The 20,410-nt window shown below is 43.2% G+C and overlaps 2 protein-coding genes across 3 annotated transcripts in view; one reads left to right on the top strand and one right to left on the bottom strand.

The window, feature by feature from the left end:
* The first annotated feature begins 1 nt into the window (after position 1).
* On the top strand, positions 2 to 10,517 carry LOC136294501 (coagulation factor XIII B chain-like). 2 transcript variants are annotated; one of them, XM_066192276.1, is made up of 12 exons: positions 2 to 130; positions 1,202 to 1,402; positions 1,880 to 2,065; positions 2,523 to 2,699; positions 2,806 to 2,982; positions 4,226 to 4,396; positions 4,737 to 4,829; positions 5,507 to 5,689; positions 8,311 to 8,514; positions 8,875 to 9,057; positions 9,735 to 9,976; positions 10,224 to 10,517. In XM_066192276.1, exons 1-11 carry the CDS (start codon positions 49 to 51, stop codon positions 9,956 to 9,958), a joined length of 1,881 nt encoding a protein of 626 aa, XP_066048373.1. In that variant the 5' UTR covers positions 2 to 48; the 3' UTR covers positions 9,959 to 9,976; positions 10,224 to 10,517. The 2 variants fall into 2 exon arrangements, with proteins under 2 accessions (XP_066048373.1, XP_066048374.1); XM_066192277.1 differs by having other exon boundaries at positions 9,735 to 9,980.
* Positions 10,518 to 11,851: 1,334 nt separating this feature from the next.
* Positions 11,852 to 20,410, bottom strand: part of CFH (complement factor H) — a 29,663-nt gene continuing 21,104 nt past the window's right edge. The window contains exons 16-24 of the mRNA XM_066192274.1: positions 19,344 to 19,523; positions 17,620 to 17,829; positions 16,816 to 16,992; positions 16,003 to 16,179; positions 14,878 to 15,054; positions 14,198 to 14,380; positions 12,844 to 13,044; positions 12,379 to 12,573; positions 11,852 to 12,234 (exon numbers count right to left, since the gene is read on the bottom strand). Coding sequence (XP_066048371.1) covers positions 12,233 to 12,234; positions 12,379 to 12,573; positions 12,844 to 13,044; positions 14,198 to 14,380; positions 14,878 to 15,054; positions 16,003 to 16,179; positions 16,816 to 16,992; positions 17,620 to 17,829; positions 19,344 to 19,523 — 1,502 coding nt within the window. The 3' untranslated portion in view covers positions 11,852 to 12,232. The remainder of the gene's footprint in view (positions 12,235 to 12,378; positions 12,574 to 12,843; positions 13,045 to 14,197; positions 14,381 to 14,877; positions 15,055 to 16,002; positions 16,180 to 16,815; positions 16,993 to 17,619; positions 17,830 to 19,343; positions 19,524 to 20,410) is intronic.

The following is a 20,410-nucleotide window of genomic DNA, read 5'->3' as shown; positions in this document are numbered from 1 at the left end:
TTACAAAAGCAATACTTAGGGAGCTCTCACAGGTGGTGGAAACTGTAGATGGAGACAGTAATGAAGATGAGATTAAAACGCTGTTTTATCTTCCTGGTTATGGTGTGTTCAGGCAAACTCTTGGCAGAAGGTAAATTCACTGAATTCTAGTGTACGTTGAATCTAGACTATGCAGTCTCGGTAACTTAAGTGCAATGTCTTTCCTCTCTCTACTGAGTAAACACTGCTTTTTAAATTTCAGTACAATTCTGTTGTGACATGGCTGATGGTCACAATTCAGCTGTCAGGATTCCTCTCTAAGCCTCCAAACTTTAATATTGAAATGTTCCGGGTTTGGTTCAGAAGAAATTCCTTGAGAAATGTCTTTGAGCTGTTTCGAGGCACTTACACAAACTGAAATTTGTACTATTAAAGCATTTTATATATTGAAGTGTCTTGGGGCTTGAAATATTTTCACTTTGTTACAAAGCAAAACAGTGAAAGTTAAATGGGACCTGCAGAAGTTAATCTGGGATGTTCCTGCATTTTCTGTCCCTATTTTCAGCACTGATTTCTACTTTTGGGTTTTTTTGAGAATGTTTTCTTATTCTGGTTTTGTTCTTTTGGGGTTTCTTTAAGTAACCTAATATCATATTCAGCACTACTCTTCAAAAAGGTTTTCTCCTATTACTGGGGATTGGTGGTTTTTGGTTGGTTTTTTTGGTTTGTTTGTTTTTTGTTTTTTTGGTTTTTTTTGGGTTTTTTTTTAAGATTTCATTCTGCTTGTTTTTTCCTTAATCTCCATTTCTTATTTCTTTTCTTTTGACTGTTCTTAAATTCCCTTTCCTTAAGCAAGCCTAACTCCTCTATTGCCTCCTAGCAGCTTGTCCTACTTCTCTGGTCACATTTTCTGAATCGAGGAGCTGAGGCACTGCTAATCCTAGCACTTCTCCCTGAATTTTACAGTAGGCTTTGACTGTTCACTTCAGGAGGTTTTATTCTAGAGCTGATATTCTTGTGAACCCTATGAGCAAAGCTGATAAAATTGTAGTATGTCCTTGTTTCAGCAGGTCTCAAAAGGCCCTTCATGCTTGTAAGTATTCAGAATTTTGTTCTAGTTTGAAAGCCTGAATCAGTCAAGCTGATATTAGATAAATTAATGCAAAAACATTCATATCTGGGCTGGAATTTTTAGTGGGAAATATATTGATCTTTTTTGCAGATACACCATGTGATTTGCCACAGATAGAAAATGGAAACCTTGCCCAGTACTATTACAGTTTCAAAAATTACTATTTCCCTATGCCTAAAGGAAAAAAGCTCTCCTACTCTTGTATTGTTGGTTACACAACAGAAAGTGGGACTCAAGATGGAAGAATAACTTGTACAGAAAAAGGATGGTCTCCAGTGCCACAATGCTACAGTGAGTTAGCTTTATTCATCTCCTCATTGCTTCCAGCAGGAACATTTCCTGGATGGTTTTCCTGGGACATAAAGGAAAAGAAGCTGCATAACAGAAGGGGTAAAATGTACAGGGTGCAATCATTTTTGTCCAGACTACATAGGTTTATATGTGGAATAATTTTACAACAATACATATTTTAAGAGCATTTATCCATTATATATATTTTTATAAAAACATAAAGTTTTCCAATTTTCATAGTCTGGGAAAAGTATTAGTTTTCCCTTAGATGTATAACTTTTTGAGTCTCCCTAGCTCTAGATTCCTTGGCTGTATTCCATGTAGTTACTGGTGGTTTGATGTATTGTTTGATGACTGGAGCAGAATTTTTTCAATAGGTTGAGAAAATCAGATTAGATGAGTATAGCTCCAAACCCCTTCAGTAGAACAAAAATATTCCATTCTTTCTTTCTGACAAACTCATCTTCTTTCCTTCAGGAAAATGCACCAAGCCTCTTTTGGAAAACGGCTCTTTTTACAGTACAGAAATGGACTTCAAAATCCATGAGGAATTGCAATTCAAATGTAATCCAGGCTACCACACCCCAAGTGGTGCTACTGAAGATACAGTGCAGTGTCAGCCACAAGGATGGTCCTTCCAGCCAAGCTGTACTAAAAGACTCGGTAGTATTCTGCATTTTTGTCCTTTCTAATCTATTGCAGATGTATATAATTCCACTGTCCTTGCTGCACCTGTAGGGCCAAACTGCCCATGACAGGCTGTCGTTTGAGTACTCCTAAAGCAGGTTTTCAGCTCTGCCTCTGGGGAAAAACTTGTCAGGATTCACATGCTGCTGGTTTTGTGCATTTGTAAAGGTATGTAAAATGATACATGTAAAATTACACATGTAAAATTAATTAGTAGAGATGAAATCACACTCAAATAAATACATTGCCATACAAACTTGCTGTTCCAAATGACGAGTGGAAAACTTGTGCCAAAACCACGTTTGTAGTTACCCCTTATTTACCAAGATTTTGCCTGGGATAAGGCCACTTCTAAGGTGTATCTGAGGGAAACTCTGGCATACCCGCTGCAAAACGAGCAGTTCACATCACGCCTGTGCTTTATTCCTTGGAGACTGGTGCCAGGTGCCCAGGCTCCGCCACGGCAGCTACACGGGAGCGGCGCGGGAGGTGCCGGTGAACGGGACGCTGCGGTACCGCTGCGAGAGCGGCTATGGCACCGCGGCCGGGAGCGCCTCTGGGGCTGCGCTGTGCCTCGCACACGGCTGGGACCGCGCCCCCAGCTGCACCAGTACGTCCTCCCCTTTCAAAACTCACCTGTTCTACATGTAAAAATGAGCAAAAGAGCTGGTGGAGGGAGCCTTCAATCGGTTTTCACTGCTGTGTTTTCTTCCCAGGAATAACTTGCCCCGCTTTGAGTGAAGTTGCTCATGGAGGTTTCTATCCTGTGAAGAAAATCTATGAAGAAGGAGATGTAGTTCACTTTTTCTGTGACAAGCATTATTCTGTCACCGGGTTTGACTCAATTCAATGCTATAATTTTGGGTGGTATCCAGACCCTCCAGTGTGTGAAGGTACCTTGTTTTAATACTTTTACTGTGTCAAATTCTTGGAGAAAAGCTCGCACCTTCTTTCAAGAAATGCTTTATGAATACAAAATAAAAACATAGGGTTTGTACGAGTTTGTAGACTAAATGTAAATCAAGTCGTCAAAGGGCAGAGAGCCAAGGTGGCAGGAAGGGAGGCAATGGTTATTGCAGCTACATTTCAGTGAACTCTAATTAGATTAGGCTAATTAATCAGTATCAGACTCTGATAGTGTCTCTTACTGTTGCTTCTCCAGGTTGTATCCCAGAGAAGCAGGAACCAACAGTTACAGGGAATTTTTTAGACCCTGAAGCTCAATAAACTGTGTTCAGAATACATGAAGGTTTAAGCAGGCCTGCTTAATCCTGCCTTGTGGGATGGGGATGTACCTTCTGAGAGGCATTAAAAATTAAACCAACAAAAATAAAATTTGTTACAAGATCCTCCTTAGCTTGTAGTACTTTTTAGAGTTGTACTGCCTCCCCAAACTTTACTTGTTTTGAACAGAATTAATTAATTTGAACAGAAATAATTGTCCTGAGGACAGAAACACATCTTTAGCAATTGCTATCACTTCCCCCATCACTGCGGGATAATGCAGAGTCTCAGTAAAGAAAGTTCCAAAAGAATGAAAGGTGAACCAGTTGAGATAAAGAACAAAGCAGAAAGCAGCACAAAACAACCTTTACTACAGCTTAGACTCCGGACCTGAGTTTATTCTCATGAGACAGCAGGAACTTTTCTTGAGTGAGTGCAGAGAAGGTGGAGATGCTCAGGAAGATGAAAACAAGGCCTAAATCTACTTTTGAGGATACAGTAATCACAAATTTAATTTCGAGATAGGAAATGGGCTATGATTATTGTTTCTTCTTTAGCATTAGAATTAATAAATAATCTGCTTTAAATATTATACGAATGGAGGGTATGGGAAATCTCTATTTCCTGCAGTCCTATGAAGAACATTTTATTAAGTCTCTGTGGAGAAATTACAAATTTGTTTATAGCAGTACAATGACATAGTGCTTCTATTTTAAATTTGTGGATTGCAAAATCACTTGTTTGTTCAGGTCTCCCATTGTATTAAGAAAATTACGATAATTTTATTAAGAAATTACCCTGGCTTAGCCAAAAAAGCCTTTTGAGTGATAGGCTTGCATTGTGTATGGTGAGTTTAATTGTGTACGTGGTTTTGGTAAGAGAGAAGACAATATGCAATATTTTTATTTTCAGATGTAAAAAATAAATGTCCCCCCCCACCACTCCCTCATGGGCATATCAGCACAGCCAGAAGAACATACCATAGTGGAGACAAAGTTAGTGTACAGTGTACCTTAGGAAGGAGAGGATCTGAGGAAATCCGGTGTGAAGGAGGAAAATGGACATCACCATCTATCTGTATTGGTGAGTACTTCTGTGAAGGCTGACAATTGAACTGAAATTATTCTTCAACCCATGCCTTAATTTTCTGGAGAGTCTCAGTTTCTATGTCAGAAAAACTGTTATCCTTCCTCTGTTAAAAGGGTTGAGAGATAAAGTGCTGCATATTTTGCAGGCAATCATGGTTCCCAGATTTAAAAAAAAAAAAAAAAAAAAAAAGGATGAATAGGTGAATTCAGCTGTGACATCTTCCTTTGAAAACTGGGATTATTACATTTTACAGTGCATCATGTCTGTCTGTCTCAGTACTTTAAAATGAGCTGTTTCTGTGAAAACTGGTTCTGAGTCTCTGCTATGGTTACAGGAACTGTGGACAAACAGGAATCTGAGGCACCACCACCACTCGAGGCAGATGCAGAAATAAGGGCAGGCCAAACACATCACAGTGAAGTTACAAGTAGGTGAACATTGCTCTTGTATTTAAAAGGGACTCTTCGATCCAATTATAGGCATTTTATGACTATCTTTAGTCTTTTGTTATAGGACAGTTCCTTATTCTTGAAAATGCTTGCATGGGCTACAGGTGTCAATGTGGCCAATAAGTTAAAGGCCATTGCCTTTTCTAAGAGGCTTATTTCTAAATTACACCCATAAGCCTGCTCTATATTTGTAATTTTATTTCATGCAGAGCATTTACTTTCAGTCATTTTGTACCCTTTAATATTATTTGGACATGCAAATTCATGAGTATTTTGTTGTTCCTTTGATTAATAATTCCAGTGCAGGTTCTTCTGGTTTTTTGTTGAATCACACATAGATGGAACATTTCAAGTAACAAACAAGACTGTCTACGTCACAAAAAAAGAGCTGATCTGTATTGTGTGTAAACCAGCAACAGTCAAAAGTAGGCACAGATGTAAAGTGTAGAGGGAAATAAAATGCATGTTTACAATTCAGAAAGGCAAGGGTAGAGTTTCTGAAAATGAAATTTGGAAAAGGAACTATATTGGTTTAGATTCTATTTGTTTGCAAATTTTTTTGCTCAAGTCTAGTATTGGTCTAATACTTTCACCAGTATTAACAATGTTGTAATCTAATCAACATCTAACTCCCTCTCTCTCTATCCCATATCAGAAATGCAGCACGTCTGTGCCTCTCCACCTGTGATTAAAAATGGTGGTGTCCTGGGCCCTTTACTGGCAAATTACAAAAATGGTTCCTGGGTAGAATATGCTTGTCAGCATTACCACTTTTTGGATGGGCCCAGTACTGTTTACTGTGACCATGGAAACTGGACAGAACCACCAACGTGTCTAGGTGAGTCTTGGATGGAAAAGCAAGGTTTTTCATACGCAATATAAAAAGGGAAAATGGGAAGGAACCTCTAAGTAATCTTTTCATTACCATCTTTTCTCTTTTATGGGAGTTAATAAAGATCCCAGAAATATGAGGATGAACCAAAATTAAACTTTTAGCAGGCCTCTTCTGCTGGGCATCCTCTGGCCTGTTCCTAAAACCACCCAGAGGTGGTTTTAACAGAGGAATTAAATAGATTCCTCTGTTTCCTGAGTGAGCTATTCTAGAATGCAGCTATCCCGGTTTCCTGGGAGGATTCTCCAATTTCTTTCCTCCATATTGTTCATTTCGTTAATTTCTTCCTGTCTTTCAATAGATGATTAGAAGGAATGGTGTGGCCATTCCCAAAATGGCTTTTAGATACAATCAAAGAATGAGCAATGACTTCTTGGACTTTTGTTTTTAAATTTTCAGGCTTTTTTAAAATTATGTGTCTTTTTATCTGTTGTTTCATTCTAGTCTGGACTTTTAAATTTTTCTGTGCTGCTTTTATGTATGCTGCTCAAAACAATGTATTGAACTCCCACTAGAAAATTACCAGGACAAACAGGAATACAAACAAGAGTTGTTTGTTTTTCTTTCCTTCCTTCCTCTAATAAAATAATTCAATTTTGCTAACATCCTTTGTTAAATTAGCTCACCTTTCAGTTTGTAATCTACCATGAAAATGAAAATATGCAATCAGTTCAGTTTTAATTGCGTATTTCTAAATGACAGGAAGTTACCTCATCCAGACTGAAAGGTCAGCATTTTTGGATCTGAAAACTCAAATTTAACAACTCCTGTGAAATAATGAAATCTCATTTCCTGTGAGCATTATTTGTCTCATCAGCATCCAAATAAGCCCATCATCCTTTGCATGTTTTCTGAGATTTCTTTTCAAAGCCTCTTGCATTACTGGCATTGCCACAGTGAGCTGTTCTACAGTTGATGCAGCAACTAAGGCATCATCCATAGACTACACCATTCAGTGTTCCCTAGCTCTGCATTAGTTTTAAGGCTATGTATACAAATATATATATGTCAAAGTTAGGGGAAGACAAATATAGCAAAATGCACTGTACCACACTGTCCTATCAAGAAGTAATCATTCCCCAAGTTCTGATTTTGTTTAACTGCAGTAAATGTTACAATCTACTTGTGTTTCTGATTTTCCTTTTGAGGAGGCTGCCTACTAAATGAGGAAACTACATATGAAATACAATATTCTCAACCAAAAGACAATACAAGGTGAACAAAACAGCAGTTTTGCAAACATGGCTGATTTAAAAAACTTAATTTTTGTATGCTCAGTGGGAGAAAGCTAAACTTATATCAAATTATTTTACTATCTTATAAAATTTCAAACAGTTCACTATTGGCAACATGCCAATCACAAGTATCCCATTTATTATTCAGAAGAAAAATCTTTCCTTACTCAGCCCAGTAACACTGTAGGAGGGAGCAAGTCAAGAAGAAGAAGAAAAGCTCTCTCACTTGCTACTCTTGGAGGCAGCCCTGTTTGACTCAGACCATGGCCAGCAGTCCTGTCCTTCCTTTTGTGCTTTTCCTTGCCTGTGATGGAGGCCAACACCAGATCCTGCCCTGCCCCGGGTTCAGCTATACATTTTATATTGTTGGTACACAGAGCCTTCACATCATGCAGAGCTTTAATTGCCTCCAGATACAAAGGTGTCTGCAATGTTTACCTCTAGCATGTCTTAGTGGGGAATAGATTAGGTAAATAAATAAATCATAAAATAATAAATAAAATAGAGCAGTGTTACAAAGAAAATTGCTGAACATATACAATGCCTGTACATAACCTTTTCCAAGTAACCTCGTTGTGCCATACCCCACTCTGTCTTAGCACATATTTATTAATTTGCAGTGTAGGTCTCAGAGCTTTGAAGAAGACACAAGTGACCTGTAAGAGCTTCCTCAATGAGATCATCCTGTGCAAGATCTAGCACTCTATTCCTTTTCCTTTTTGTAATTCCAAGTTATCAGTTCTACAGGCTCTCTGCCTGGCTCGGTTGGGCTGGGCTCCCCCGTGTTACTGCTCTTAGGTCCGGAGCCCTCTGCTCAAACCATCTCAGGGTCACGTCAGGGTCACCAGATGACAGAGGAGGTAGGACTGACACCAAAAAAGGCTTCAAGCATCAGCACTTTATTACTCTCCCATACAGTCTTTGATACCCTTTATCTTACATGCACTCCACCTGTACACCCTATCTGCCCTTCTGTGCTTGTTCAGGTACACCTCAGCATTCCACGTTTCTTTACCTTCAATACTGTTCACCTTTCCTACACAGTTGTAGCCTACTAGGGATAAGGCTCAGCCGCAGCCCCATTCCCAATCACCGCAAACCCTGTGCCTACACCTGTCTGAAAGCATCCATTCCTTTCGCATGGGTTTGGTTTTTGATTTCACTTAAGACCATTTTTTTCCATTTGCATTTTTTAAGCATTTGTAGTCCTTTGTCTTGCATGATTCAGACACATTTTAGAACTATTGACTTGGGGTTTTCTTTCTTCACTCCTACAAAAGGGAGCTAAGAAATTAAGATGGCTTTTTATTAAAATACACCTGCATTTTCTAGAACCTTGTACTCTTAATGTAACTGATATGGACAGCAACAACTTAACATTGAAATGGAGACGGGAAGAATTAATTTTCCTACATGGAGATCTCATAGAGTTTGAATGTAAACAGGGATATGGTTTTCTCCATACTGGCATTCCATCTCCTGGGAGGACACAGTGTGACCATGGCAGACTGAAATATCCAAAATGTATTATTCAAGGTAAAGCATTAACTTTTTATTGTGTTTTTAATTAATCAATCTTAGACCTATTTAGAAATTATTTGCTTTGCTTTCAGTGTGGGCCTGGAGTCTGTTGTGAATAATCAATGCTTGACCCTCAACAATATAAATGCACAAGGCAACAATATTGTTGAATATGGCCAAGCTTGGAAAAGTGCTACACCTTCCTTTGCTGGGCAAGGCTGTAGAAGGGAGGGGGAAGCTCTTCTCCAAGCCCAGGAAACTGAAAGCTCTGTAGAAAGAGAGCTGTAACAAGAAAACCTCCATGTTCCTTTAATTTATGATCAAGCTGACAATTTGTTCGTTTCTTATCCCTAAATGTTTTTATTGTTATTGCAGCTGCTACAGAAAAATGTGGCTCTCCCCCCTCTGTTGCAAACGGAGCTCTTACTCTCCCAGCACTGCCCCAGTATGCCAGCGGCTCCTCAGTTCAGTACATCTGCTCTGACTATCATTTTCTGCAAGGCCCTGAGAGAATCTACTGCTCTGAAGGACAATGGACTTTGCCACCAGTTTGTATAGGTAGGTGTGAATAAATAAGATAAAGAAGCAGTTGTTTCTCTGTATAATACATAGCCTCAAGGAGCAGCCTGGTAGGGACCTGGCAGGGCCATCGAGTCCGAGCCCCTGCAAGGAGCAGGGCTGCTCAGAGCCCTGTCCTGCCTGGCCTTGGATGTTCCCAGGAACAGGGCAACCACTGCCTTTCTGGGAAAAGGGAAACAGGGAAAACTTGCAGCGTTTTACCACTCTCCCTGGTCTTCCTTCTGTCTAGGCTGAATCTACCCTCTCTTAGTTTAAAACCACAGCCGTAAGGCCCTGTGCTCCAGGCCTGACTGAAAAGTCTCTCTTCATCTTTCTTAGAAGCCCCTCTTAGGTTCTGCGAGGGCACAATGAGGTGTCCCTGCATCCTTCTTTTGCCAGGCTGAACAACTCCAATTCTCTCTAAAATCAGATACTTACAATTTATAAAAGGAGTATTGTCAGGTAGAACCTTTAAATCTCAATTTCAGTGACATAGGAAAGTTTTAATTGAAGCAAGTTCAGTTCATCAGGTGTGGGTTTTTTTCTCCTTAACTATGGTTTGCCTGCAGTATAATAAGACAATAGGAAATAATTTACAGTTTCAGTGTAGCCTGGTCAAAATCTTCTGTTCCAAGAAGAATCAATTTATTAGCACTGATCAATCTCTCTTGCTTTAGAGCCGTGTACTTTGTCAAAAACTGAAATGGAGAAAAACAATGTGCTGCTGCAAGCATTCTATGCAGACCAAGTTTACTTTTACCACGGGGATTATGTTGGCTTTTACTGCAAACAGAACCATACTGGAGCAGAATCTGGCACAACTTTATTTCAAGTGCAGTGTAAGAGAGGACAGCTGGCATATCCAAGGTGTGTCGAAAGAGGAAAGCAAGAGTGGACTTGAGGAAAGCCTGTAGGAAAGGTAGGTAGGTGTTCTTTATCTCCTATTTACAGGTGAATTAGGGTGGGCTCGTGTTCTCCAGGTGACTGCACTCAGCTTTGGGAAATGAGTGCTGACTCTGAGCAGGAGGGGCACGGAAGGGAAAGGCCTTTGTGGGATGAGGATCAGGATGAGCAGTGCAGCACAGGGATGCAATATGGGCATATGCATGGAAAAAACTGGAGGAAGGAGCTGTACATCTTAAGAGCACTCATGTCTCCCTTCACAGGTAAGGAGCCTGGAAAGGACTGAGCTGGAGGAACAATATAAAACAGCAGGTATAAAAAAAGTTCCTAAGGGATCTGTAAAACTACTTAAAACCTAAAATTTTCTGAGAAGTCAATTATTACTATTAAAACTCTTTTAAAATATTAAAATCCACATCCTTTGTATGATTTCCTATGACACTTAAATATTGATACTCTCAAGGTTCTGCCTGAGAACAAGTGTGACTGCAGCTGTGAAGAAATCCAGGAATACAGACAATGTTTGCCTTGAATCCATTTTAGGCCGTTTTAATAAAAAAGCCCCTCTAAGGGTACCTTGTGTCTTTTCTGTCTAAAGTCATCTGTCTGTGAAATCATAGCATGCAGGGTGTTCTGTATGGGTTTCCAAGACTTCTGCAAGAGTTACATGAACAAAACAGAAGAAGAAATGAAAGCATTCAGGAATAGACAAATTCTGCTTTTTTAGTCAAAGCCCAGTCAACCAAGAGGTGGAAAAAAAAGGTTGATAGAAATACTTTACACAGTGTATATAACAGCAATACCTTTCCTCTTCCAGAGCAAACTGGGGGAAATGCAGTGAAAGGGAATAAAAAGCCCTTGCTGGAACAGCTGCTGGAAGTAGAACTCATTTACCCCCATCCCTCCCTCTGGATGTACACACAACACTGGCTGTGTGGCTGTGAGCACAAGACAGGATGAGGGGATTGCAGACCTGAAGGCAGCATTTTGTTGGTGAACTTTGAGGCCAAGAAGGCATCAAATACTCAAAGAGCTTCATGTGGGGCTGCTGCCACTAAATCATCTACCTGTCTGAGTGACATTTCAAAGTTTCTTACTGATCGTTTTCACCCTAGTGTAGCAATAGAATACCTTTCTGTGACCCTTTTTGTCCCTTGTTAGTGCCACTCTGAGCTTCAGCTTTTCTAACATTATCCATACATCAATGCCATGGACAGCTCACCTTGGAGCCTGTTGTTTGCCTCAATCCCCTGTACATTGATTTCTTTTCTGCTCCAGAGATCTCTGTGAAGCCTCTGATGAGCTAGGCCAGTCCAAGGAGATGTGTTTTTTCTTCCTGAAGATGAGAACTGAATACTCTTGTGCTTGCAGCATTCTGTGCTTCAAGACCTAGAAGCTTTTCGGGACTCTGATGACTCCCAAGCAATCCCATCTTCATTTTCCTAAAGAAGTTGAAGTCTGCTCTGCTAAGGTGCCTGATTTGTACTCTGGTACTTGCTTTTTTCTCTCTCTTCTGAATCAGGGAGTGCATTAGCACACGGCTAGCATAGCCAGGCTGCCACTGATTCCCACAAGCACTTTCTCCTTGTTTGTGAAGGGCAGATGGGGCTGGCACAGACTGGCCCATGCAGGACCTGGACCAGGAACTAGACCCCACCTTCACCTAGAAATCCCAGCTACTTGCACCCCAACACCTTGCCTTTGCAGGCAAGATCTGGCTCAAGTCCCCCAGAAGAACTGGTTCTGCCTAGAGACTTCCTTGAGTTGTTCAGAGGAGACTTCACTTACTTGCTCTTTCTGCTCAGACCCTCAGGACACTCAGCCAAGGCTCATTTCCAAGCAAGTGGATGGAGAAGAAGGTAGGAATAAACAAGGCCAAACACACTTTGTGTGCTGATAATCAAATTTAGCTGTCAGCTTTAATTCTTGTCTCAGTATGGCACCAAAGCCAGCCTGATTTCAGGACACAGTTGTTAATAAAAGAACAGTGAGAGATCAGTACAGCATGGATAAAATGCAAGCCAGCCCTTTGGCTGCATAAAATGTAAATACATTTACAAAACTAGATCTAATGTGGACAATATGCAAACAACCATCCAAAAATCAAAACAAGAACAAATTCCAAGACAGACCATTGGTTAAGCTGCAAACAAAGCACAACAAAATGGGAAGCACCAGCAAAAGCTGAGCTCAAATCACCAGGTTGGTTGAGGGCTCTTATTTCCACAGCTGGGCTGCCTTATGCCACTTCCATTTACTCAAGCCACCATGATTCTGTGTAAAGAGAAAAAAAAATGAGGAAAGGCATGAATACCAATCCTGACAGAGCCCAGGGGCTTCTCAGAGCAGTGGGCAGGCAATTTCAGGAGAACTGCCTCCTATAGGCCCTGCCTCATGTCTATGGCAGTGAGCACTTACATTCACATTTAGGATATTTAATCACTCCATCCAGGCACTGTGCTCTGAAGTTTTCCCAGTGGACAACCCGCTGGTACCGAGGCCTGCACTCAAAGACAATGGAGTCCCCTGAGTGATAGTAATGACTCGGCTGCCTGGAGGACTGCAACTGAATATGGTTCCTTTCCATGGTGGAAATATCCAGGGCACAGTTCCCTGCAAAGAAATACTTCTGTTACTGCCTGTAGATCTCACACTGGACAACTGATGCTGTGTTGGCAGCCCCTGAATGCCCTTTCCCCAGCAGTCACCCCAGCTCAGGTGTGCTGGTCAATGACTTCTTGGAGGCACTGCCCCTCCATTCCTGCAGCTTCCAGGAGGCTCCCACACCCTGGCCCACAGCCAGGAAAGGCAGGGGATTTCTGCTTCCCTTCAGCACTAAAAATGCAACCACAGAGCAGCAAAGCTGAAGAGGGGGTGACTTACTTCCCAATGTGCACCGTGGGTAATTCAATGTCCCCTCCACACACTGTGCTCTGAAGCTGGAAGCACTTGTGGCTTTCAAATATCCCGGTTTACAACGGAATTCAATGTAGTCTCCCGATGTGGAATACAGCTTGCTTTCTGGAACCCATTTCAGCTCAATATTGTTTCTGTCCATATCTTCTTCTGATGCTGTACAGGCCACTTTCAAAAGCCAAGAGAAGAGTGTCAGCACTTCGCACAGACACAGCACATGTAACTCTTTGCCCCTAGAGCCTACCAAAGTTCCTCATATCAAAAAAGGCTTCCAAGTATGTGCTCTGTCCCTCTGTGACTTGCAACAGAAAAGACATTCACATCCAAGCTAAAGGGGAAAATAAAAGCCCTGGGAAAAGCCTTGTCACACTGACTGTCACACAGGGCAAGAATGAAGCACAGGTGGGAAACACCAGGCACCACTGAACTTCCCCATACCTTTTGTGAGATCCCTCCTTCCCTTGTGCTCAGTCCTTCTCTAAATTCGTTTTCTCCTCACAGAGGCACCCCTGGCTTTCCCCAGCACTGCCCCTCCTGCAGACCCATCCTCCTGGCTCACAGCCTGCTGGGGGGAGCCGTGTCCCCAGGCTGAGCCCTCAGGAGCTCTGCACAAGCGATGGAGATCCCCTCGCAGGGAGGGTTCAGCCAACTCCCCTCCTTGTGGATCTGTTGGCATCAGAGGGGACTACACAAGCTGAACTGAAGAAGAAACTTTTTGGGAAGAAAGAGGTAATGCTGAAGGCAATTCTACCTCAATATCTTGCAGCTGTGTTAATTACCAAAGAGTGGGAACAACCTTGCCCTCACAGTTATGGGTGTGATAAAAGGGTGAATGAGCTGGTGGGCAGTTGCAGTCACAGTCAGATGAAGTCTGCTGGCCATGCTGTGAGGAGGAAGGGACAGGAGGTTGTGCAAGGACCACAAAGGGTAAGACTTTACACCAGGGACAGACAGGGTTAGGAAGCCAGGCTAGGGACAGGAAGGAGTAAACTGGAGCAGCAGAAGGGACGAGAGAAGAAGGAGAGAAAGACAACAGAGGTTTGTGGAGCTGCCTATGGGAACTACATAGGAAAGGTATCAGAAGGCTTCTAGATAACCAAGTCTTGATGCTTGGAGCCCCCTGAGGTTTTTAAATAAGCACTCTGAGTGCTGTGGCCGTCTCGACAAACACAGGAACTCCTTTGGGACAAAAGGAAGACTCACTGCCATTCTGCCCTGCCAGCACTGTGGCCCCAGCACCAGTGCTGCCCTGAGGGTCTGAGAAGAAGACAAGAGGAGCAGTCGCACAGCCTTTGGCCAGCCAGCACATGCTTCAACCTACCCAGGCAAACTGGAGGCTTTGTCCACTGCCCATTGAGACAGGTGATTGTTGGAGATCCTTTCAAGGTATAGAAATTTGGGCATTGGTATTCCAGGGTATCACCATGTTGGTATTCTGGCAAGGGGAAGACAAGAAGCTCTCCACTTTGAATAGCTGGAGGTGTGCCACATGTTCCAGCTTTTCCTGAAAGAAATTTCCCAATCAGAGAGGAAGTTCCACTGCAGAGAAGGCGTGGTCAGAAATACCACCCACACTATGTTGGTGCTACTCAGAAAAGGGGAGAAAAGCAGAGAGAACACTAAACAGCTGGCAGGAGCAAGAGTTTCTCATTTCTCCCATATTCAGGCTCACAACTGCCAGCTCACCCCATCTGAGCACAGCTTCAGTGCTTGCAGCTGTCTGCAGGATTTCATCTTGTCCTGCCCAAGGGCTGGCACTTGGCCCTCTTGAGTGAAGCCACCTGGGTCACTCGGCTTGGTAAAGTCAGCCCATCTCAACAGAGACCTGGGCAAATGGCCTTGTCCTGAGTGTGCCAGGGCCATGGCAGCTGTGTCCTCCGAGGACACTGAGATGCCAAATGACAATGAGGCAGCTTTAGGGTGCTCTCACTGACAGGAGGATGGATGGATGGATGGATGGATGGATGGATGGATGGATGGATGGAGAGAAAGAGAAATTACCTTTGCATGTTGGCAGCTCTGTCCAGGTCCCATTCTGGCACACTACAGTGGAATCCCCAGTCATCTTGAAATTTTTCCAGCACTGATACTTTGCACTCTCCCCAGGGTTATACCTGGTCTTTTTAATACCAGCAATTCTACCACCAGCAATTTCTGGAGGAGGTTCGCATGTCACATCTGAAAAGAGACACAGCTGTGGTCACCTTTGCAGGTGTTAAGATGTTCATCTGTACAACCAGAAGTGAGAGGAATTAGCCTTGTTCCAATTTTGGTACAGCTTTTCTGCCTCAGCTGGGTCACAGGAGCTCACCATGGGGAAAGCAGTGAGGTGTGGCAATGGCAACAGAACACTGCTTGGGACTCTCAGGAGATGGCAGGGTCAGTTGGGGTTTCTAGAAAAAGCAGGTGTTTGTGTACTTATGCACAAGAACCACACCAGCCTTATCTCTCCCCAGGGACTCTGGTCTTCCTGGAAACCACAGGGGTAGCAGCCAGACTGATTCCCTGCTGAAGTGCAGAGCTCTGGAGGGCTGGTCATGCTGGAGGAGCTTGTTAGCCTGTGCTGCTCAGGGCTGGGTAAGCACAGCCAGCCCCACGGGGCTGTGCTCACCCTGCAGTCACAGATCGGGACAGGGGACTCTGGAGCACAGCTCCTGAATGTTCCTTGCCACTTCCATGGCCTTAGCAGATCTCACATTGTTTAGATCTGGGTCTCTGCTGGGGTCTGCACTGGTCAGAGTGCAGCACTGCAGAAGAAGAGCTGCTTCTCTGTCCTACTGCTGCTTCCACTCAACTTTGAACACAAGAGAGAAGCCCTTATGTGTCTGTGCACTGAAAGTCACTGAAGTGGTGGACACTGGGGAAATACCAACAGCATACAGGAGACTGACAGGGCTGCACTTTTCAGGCCCTGCTGCTTCAGGAACATTTTTGCTATTGATGAAAATATGCCCAGTATTTCTAGAAGCATCAAGTTGAATTCAAGTGCTGTGCAAGGAAGCAATAGCAGGTTCAAATCTGGAGTAGCCAAAGAAAACAAGTAAAAAGGGCAAAGTCTTTAGAGTATTTAGGTAGAGAATTGGTTGCCTCTAGGCTAACAGGCAAGGGGAAAGCACAGATTCCTACCTCTGCAAACTGGTGCTTGTGACCATTGACCATTTGAACAGAAGACATAATCTGCACCTGTTATCTGAAAATTGCATTCACACTGGTAGTGCACTCTGGCACCAGGCAGATACCTCTCCTGAGGAGTGCCTGCAATGTGTGCATTGGGGATTTCAGGTGCAGCTCCACAGCTGACATCTGGAAAGAGAGGAGTGTGGAGTGAGCACCAGAAGAGTCACACAACACAGCATTCCAGAGCTCCTGGGGAGCAAAAACACTTGAGTAATGCACATAATTTCCTACAGGTAGAAAAGAAAGGTTTATTCTGACATATTAGATGGTTTATTCTGCAATGCTTCAGCACCCAGTATTGTTTGCCTGAAGTAACTAAAAAGAGAGAAGCCATAGAGATCAGCCAGCTGTGCTGCACAGCATCATGTGCCATCACTTTGGAGAGTGGCATGCTTTATTTACTAATTGAAGGTGCCTGACAACAACTGACATGCTTAGGGATGTGAAAATCAGATCCATCACCCTTCAGTTATCTGCTCCTTTGCAGCCAGCATGCATTCCTCCATATGTCTGCCTGCTTGATTTCAACAGAGAGCCAGGATTCAGCTACCAGCTCCAGCCCACAGGGAGATGATTGCTTTGCTGATCTGCCCTGCTTGTTCTTTCCAAGAAGCCAGAAAAGTAGGTGTGGTAGCAGCCCATTCAAAGTCACCTGTTGGCTCTATTGGCCTGACTTACCTGCATGCCCAAGTAAAAATTATTCTTATTCAAAACATGAAATGCTCAGAAGGATCACGGACTACTTAGAAGTAGAACCCATACCTTCACACAAGGGTGGTGCTGTCCAGTTTCCCTTTCTGCAGACAATTTCTGGGGAACCAACAATCTGGAACCCTGAATCACACTGGTAGTGAATTGTTTCACCAGGCTCATAAGATTTCCTCTCTCTGCCTTGAAATTGAGCCTTGGCAACTTTTGGAACACTTCCACACGGCATTTCTGAAAAGATAACAGAAACCTGATGCTTGTGCTACTGTGATACACATTGAAAAAGTGTACTTTTCCCATCAAACAGGTGCTCTAGAGAGCTATTTCTAACATCAGCATAGTCACCTGCTGACAGTGGATTATACAATTATAGTTAATTAATAATTGCATAAAAAGCAGAAGATTAAATAAGTCATTCCCTCAAATACAGAGACTTCAGCTACTAAAATAGTTCAAATCTGTTTCATAACTTGCCAGACAGTTTCACTCAAAGCTTTTGCCCCTTGCTACACTGCTGTGATTTCCATCCCTAAGGCACCACAGCAACTCTTAGTCACCAGTGGACTCTGTAGAAAAGGCATCCTTGGACCAGGAGCATAGGCCTAGGACTCACCTGGCAGAGATATGAACTGAACAAACACTGCAAGGATATGAAGGAATATTTAAAAACTAAGCTGCATTCATCTAGTCAGTTTTGCATCCAATCAGGATTGTTCTGAAGACATGCATGACGGAAGATAAGATTCCACAGCAAAATATGGAGTGAAAAAATAGACTTTTACTGATCAACCTCCAATTTAAAATTCTTTCCATTTCATTGCTAAATGCACTTCAAAAAAAAAAGATTTTTGGCATTACCCGAGCATGATGGAGCTGCAGACCATTTTCCCATAGAGCAATTTCTCTCTGTTGGTCCATCTAAGATGTATCCAGAATGAGCAACATACTTAAATCTAGCACCAGCTAGAAAAATTGTTTCCCCTTCTCTTTCAATTTTAAAGTTTGGATTTTCCAGCCTAGGAGCATCAGCACATTCTACAGGTGGTGGTGGGGGCAAACATGGTCTTTCTGAAAAACACAGACAACACAGATAAACAATAGTGCAAGACCGAATCAAGAATCATTAGGTTGGAAGAGACCTCCGAGATCAAGTCCAACCCAACCCTAACCTCAACTAAACCATGGCACCAAGTGCCATGTCTAGTCTTTTCTTAAACACATCCAGAGATGGTGAATCCACCACCTCCCCAGGCAGACCATTCCAACACTTTATTACCCTTTTTGTAAAAAACTTTTTGCTAATATCTAGGCCATATTTCCCTTTGCACAGCTCAAGGCCGTGTCCTCTCATTCTGGCAGTTGCTGCCTGAAGAAAGAGACCAACCCCCACCTGACTACAGCCACCCTTCAGGGAGTTGTAGGGAGTCATAAAGTCACCTCTGAGCCTCCGCTTCTCCAGGCTGAGCAACCCCAGCTCCCTCAGTGGTTCCTCACAGGGTTTGTGTTCCAAAGCCCTCACCAGCCTCGTTGCCTCCTCTGGACGCGCTCAAACGTCTCAACGTCCTTCCTAAACTGACGGGTCGGAACTGGACACAGCACTCAAGCACTCAGCCTCTCAAGTGCTGAGTACAGGGGAAGAATGACCTCCCTGCTCCTGCTGGACACACCATTCCTGAGCCAGGCCAGGTGCCCTTGGTCTTCTGGCCACCAGGGCACTCTGCTGGCTCGTGTTCAGTCAGTAATTGAGCAGAACCTCCAGATCCCTTTCTGCTTGGGCACTGTCCAGCTACACCATCCATAGCCTATAACATTGCAGGGGGTTATTGTGGCCAAAGCGCAGGACTCTGCACTTAGACTTGTTAAACTTCATCTTACTGGATTCTGCCCACCCATCTAATCATTCCAGGTCTCTCTGCAGAGCCCTCCTACCTTCCAACTTAGCGTCATCTGCAAATTTACTAATTAAAGACTCAATACCCTCATCCATGTCATCAATAAAAATATTAAAACTGTCCCTAGCACAGAGCCCCGAGGGACCCCACTGGTGCCAGGCTGCCAGCTGGATGCAGCACCGTTCACCACCACTCTCTGGGCTCGGCCATCCAGCCAGTTCCTAACCCAGCAAAGAGTGCTCCTGTCCAAACCGTGGGCTGCCAGCTTTTCCAGGAGTGTGCTGTGGGAAACAGTGTCAAAGGCCTTGCTGGAGTGCAAACAGACAACATCCAACCAATATTGCAACAGTAACTAGGTAATAAATAATTTCCAGAATACAGGACACTATTTAAGGCCCCCAGACAAAACTGAGACTCTCTTATGCAACATACTAAACAAGAAAATAAGCACGCAGCTCTTGAGGGACCATCTGAAAATTGCATACACCATCTCAGATATAAGTCTATGTAAATGAAAAGACTGCCACGGTTTGCACCCTTTTCAGCCACTTCTGTTCTACTGCTTTCCTGCAGTTCCCCGTTCATGATAATCTTAGGTAAATAACAGCAGCCTCCTGCTCATGATGACTGCAAACTTGTAAGACAGATATTCATCACAAAATATTGGAAAAGAAATATGTCAGTACTGACCCACACAGTGAGGTGGTGATTGCCATTTCCCTCCTATACAGGTTATTTCCTTTCTACCGACGAGCTGGAAACCATCGAGACATGAAAAAGCTGCTTTACTCCCATGCCTGTAGTTTCTTCCTACTGTTGTCTGCTGAGCACCAGACACCTGGGGTGGAGGTGGGCACACACTCTCCTCAGCTAAGGACGCACATTCGTGTTACAAGAGAACAAGGAGAAAGTTCAGCAGTTCAGCAGAGATTATAAGACAAGCAACCAAGACAATACTGGTGCTAGGTAACTCCAATAGCTATCTCAAGCTTTAATTAATACTGTGATTAGTTTGTCCTGCTTCAGAAACAGCAGAGCTGCCTTCAGGTGCTCATATGCTTTCAGAGACACAGAAAAGAAAGTCCCAGTTGTCTACACCAAGCTAAGATGGAGTTTCTTGTAGTCCCTCCTTTCTTTCTCATACAGCTGCACAGAAAAAGGGAGACAACGAGGTAGATCTGGGACAGAGATCTGAGGAGTCTTCCAGAGCTTGATTTCTTGCTTCTAGTGGTTCCAGAAAACTAAGGTAGGGACAGTGATTGCCACAATCCTCCCACTTCCAGGGCAGCACCATTTCCCATAAATCTGGTACAGGCAAAGCGAGGAATGAGGCAATGGGTGTTTTATAACCACACTTGCTACAGACAACATCCTGCTCTGCCATGCATAAAGGCAGCCCTGAAGACATCGACCTCTGGTGTGCGTTGCGTCCGGGCAGCCTCCTCTGGGTCTGGGCTTTTTCACTGGCCAACTCAGCTTTTTTCTCTCAGTTTCACTAGCACGCAATTGGAAAGATGGAGGAAAAAAATAGAATAGGAAAATGATAAAGGTTTAGAGAAAATCAAGGAACTGTGACTGGAGCTTGAGCTGTGTGCTCTCTCTTTTGCATCAGGGAAAGCCCTTTTGAAGAACTGAGCTTAAACTGATCATTGCATCTTTTCTCACGTTGGAAGTGCCAGTGACAACCATTCCAATTGTCAGAGCAGAGAGCGTGAAGTCTGCCTTACTAAAGTGGTGCATCTCTGGTAAACCTAGTT

Source organism: Chamaea fasciata, unplaced genomic scaffold (genome assembly GCF_029207755.1).
Source record: "Chamaea fasciata isolate MVZ Bird 193981 ecotype frontalis unplaced genomic scaffold, bChaFas1.0.hap1 SCAF_10, whole genome shotgun sequence".
In the NCBI taxonomy this organism is placed as follows: Eukaryota; Metazoa; Chordata; class Aves; order Passeriformes; family Sylviidae; genus Chamaea; species Chamaea fasciata.
Note: the sequence above shows the minus strand (reverse complement) of the source record. Positions and strands in the feature narration are given on the sequence as shown.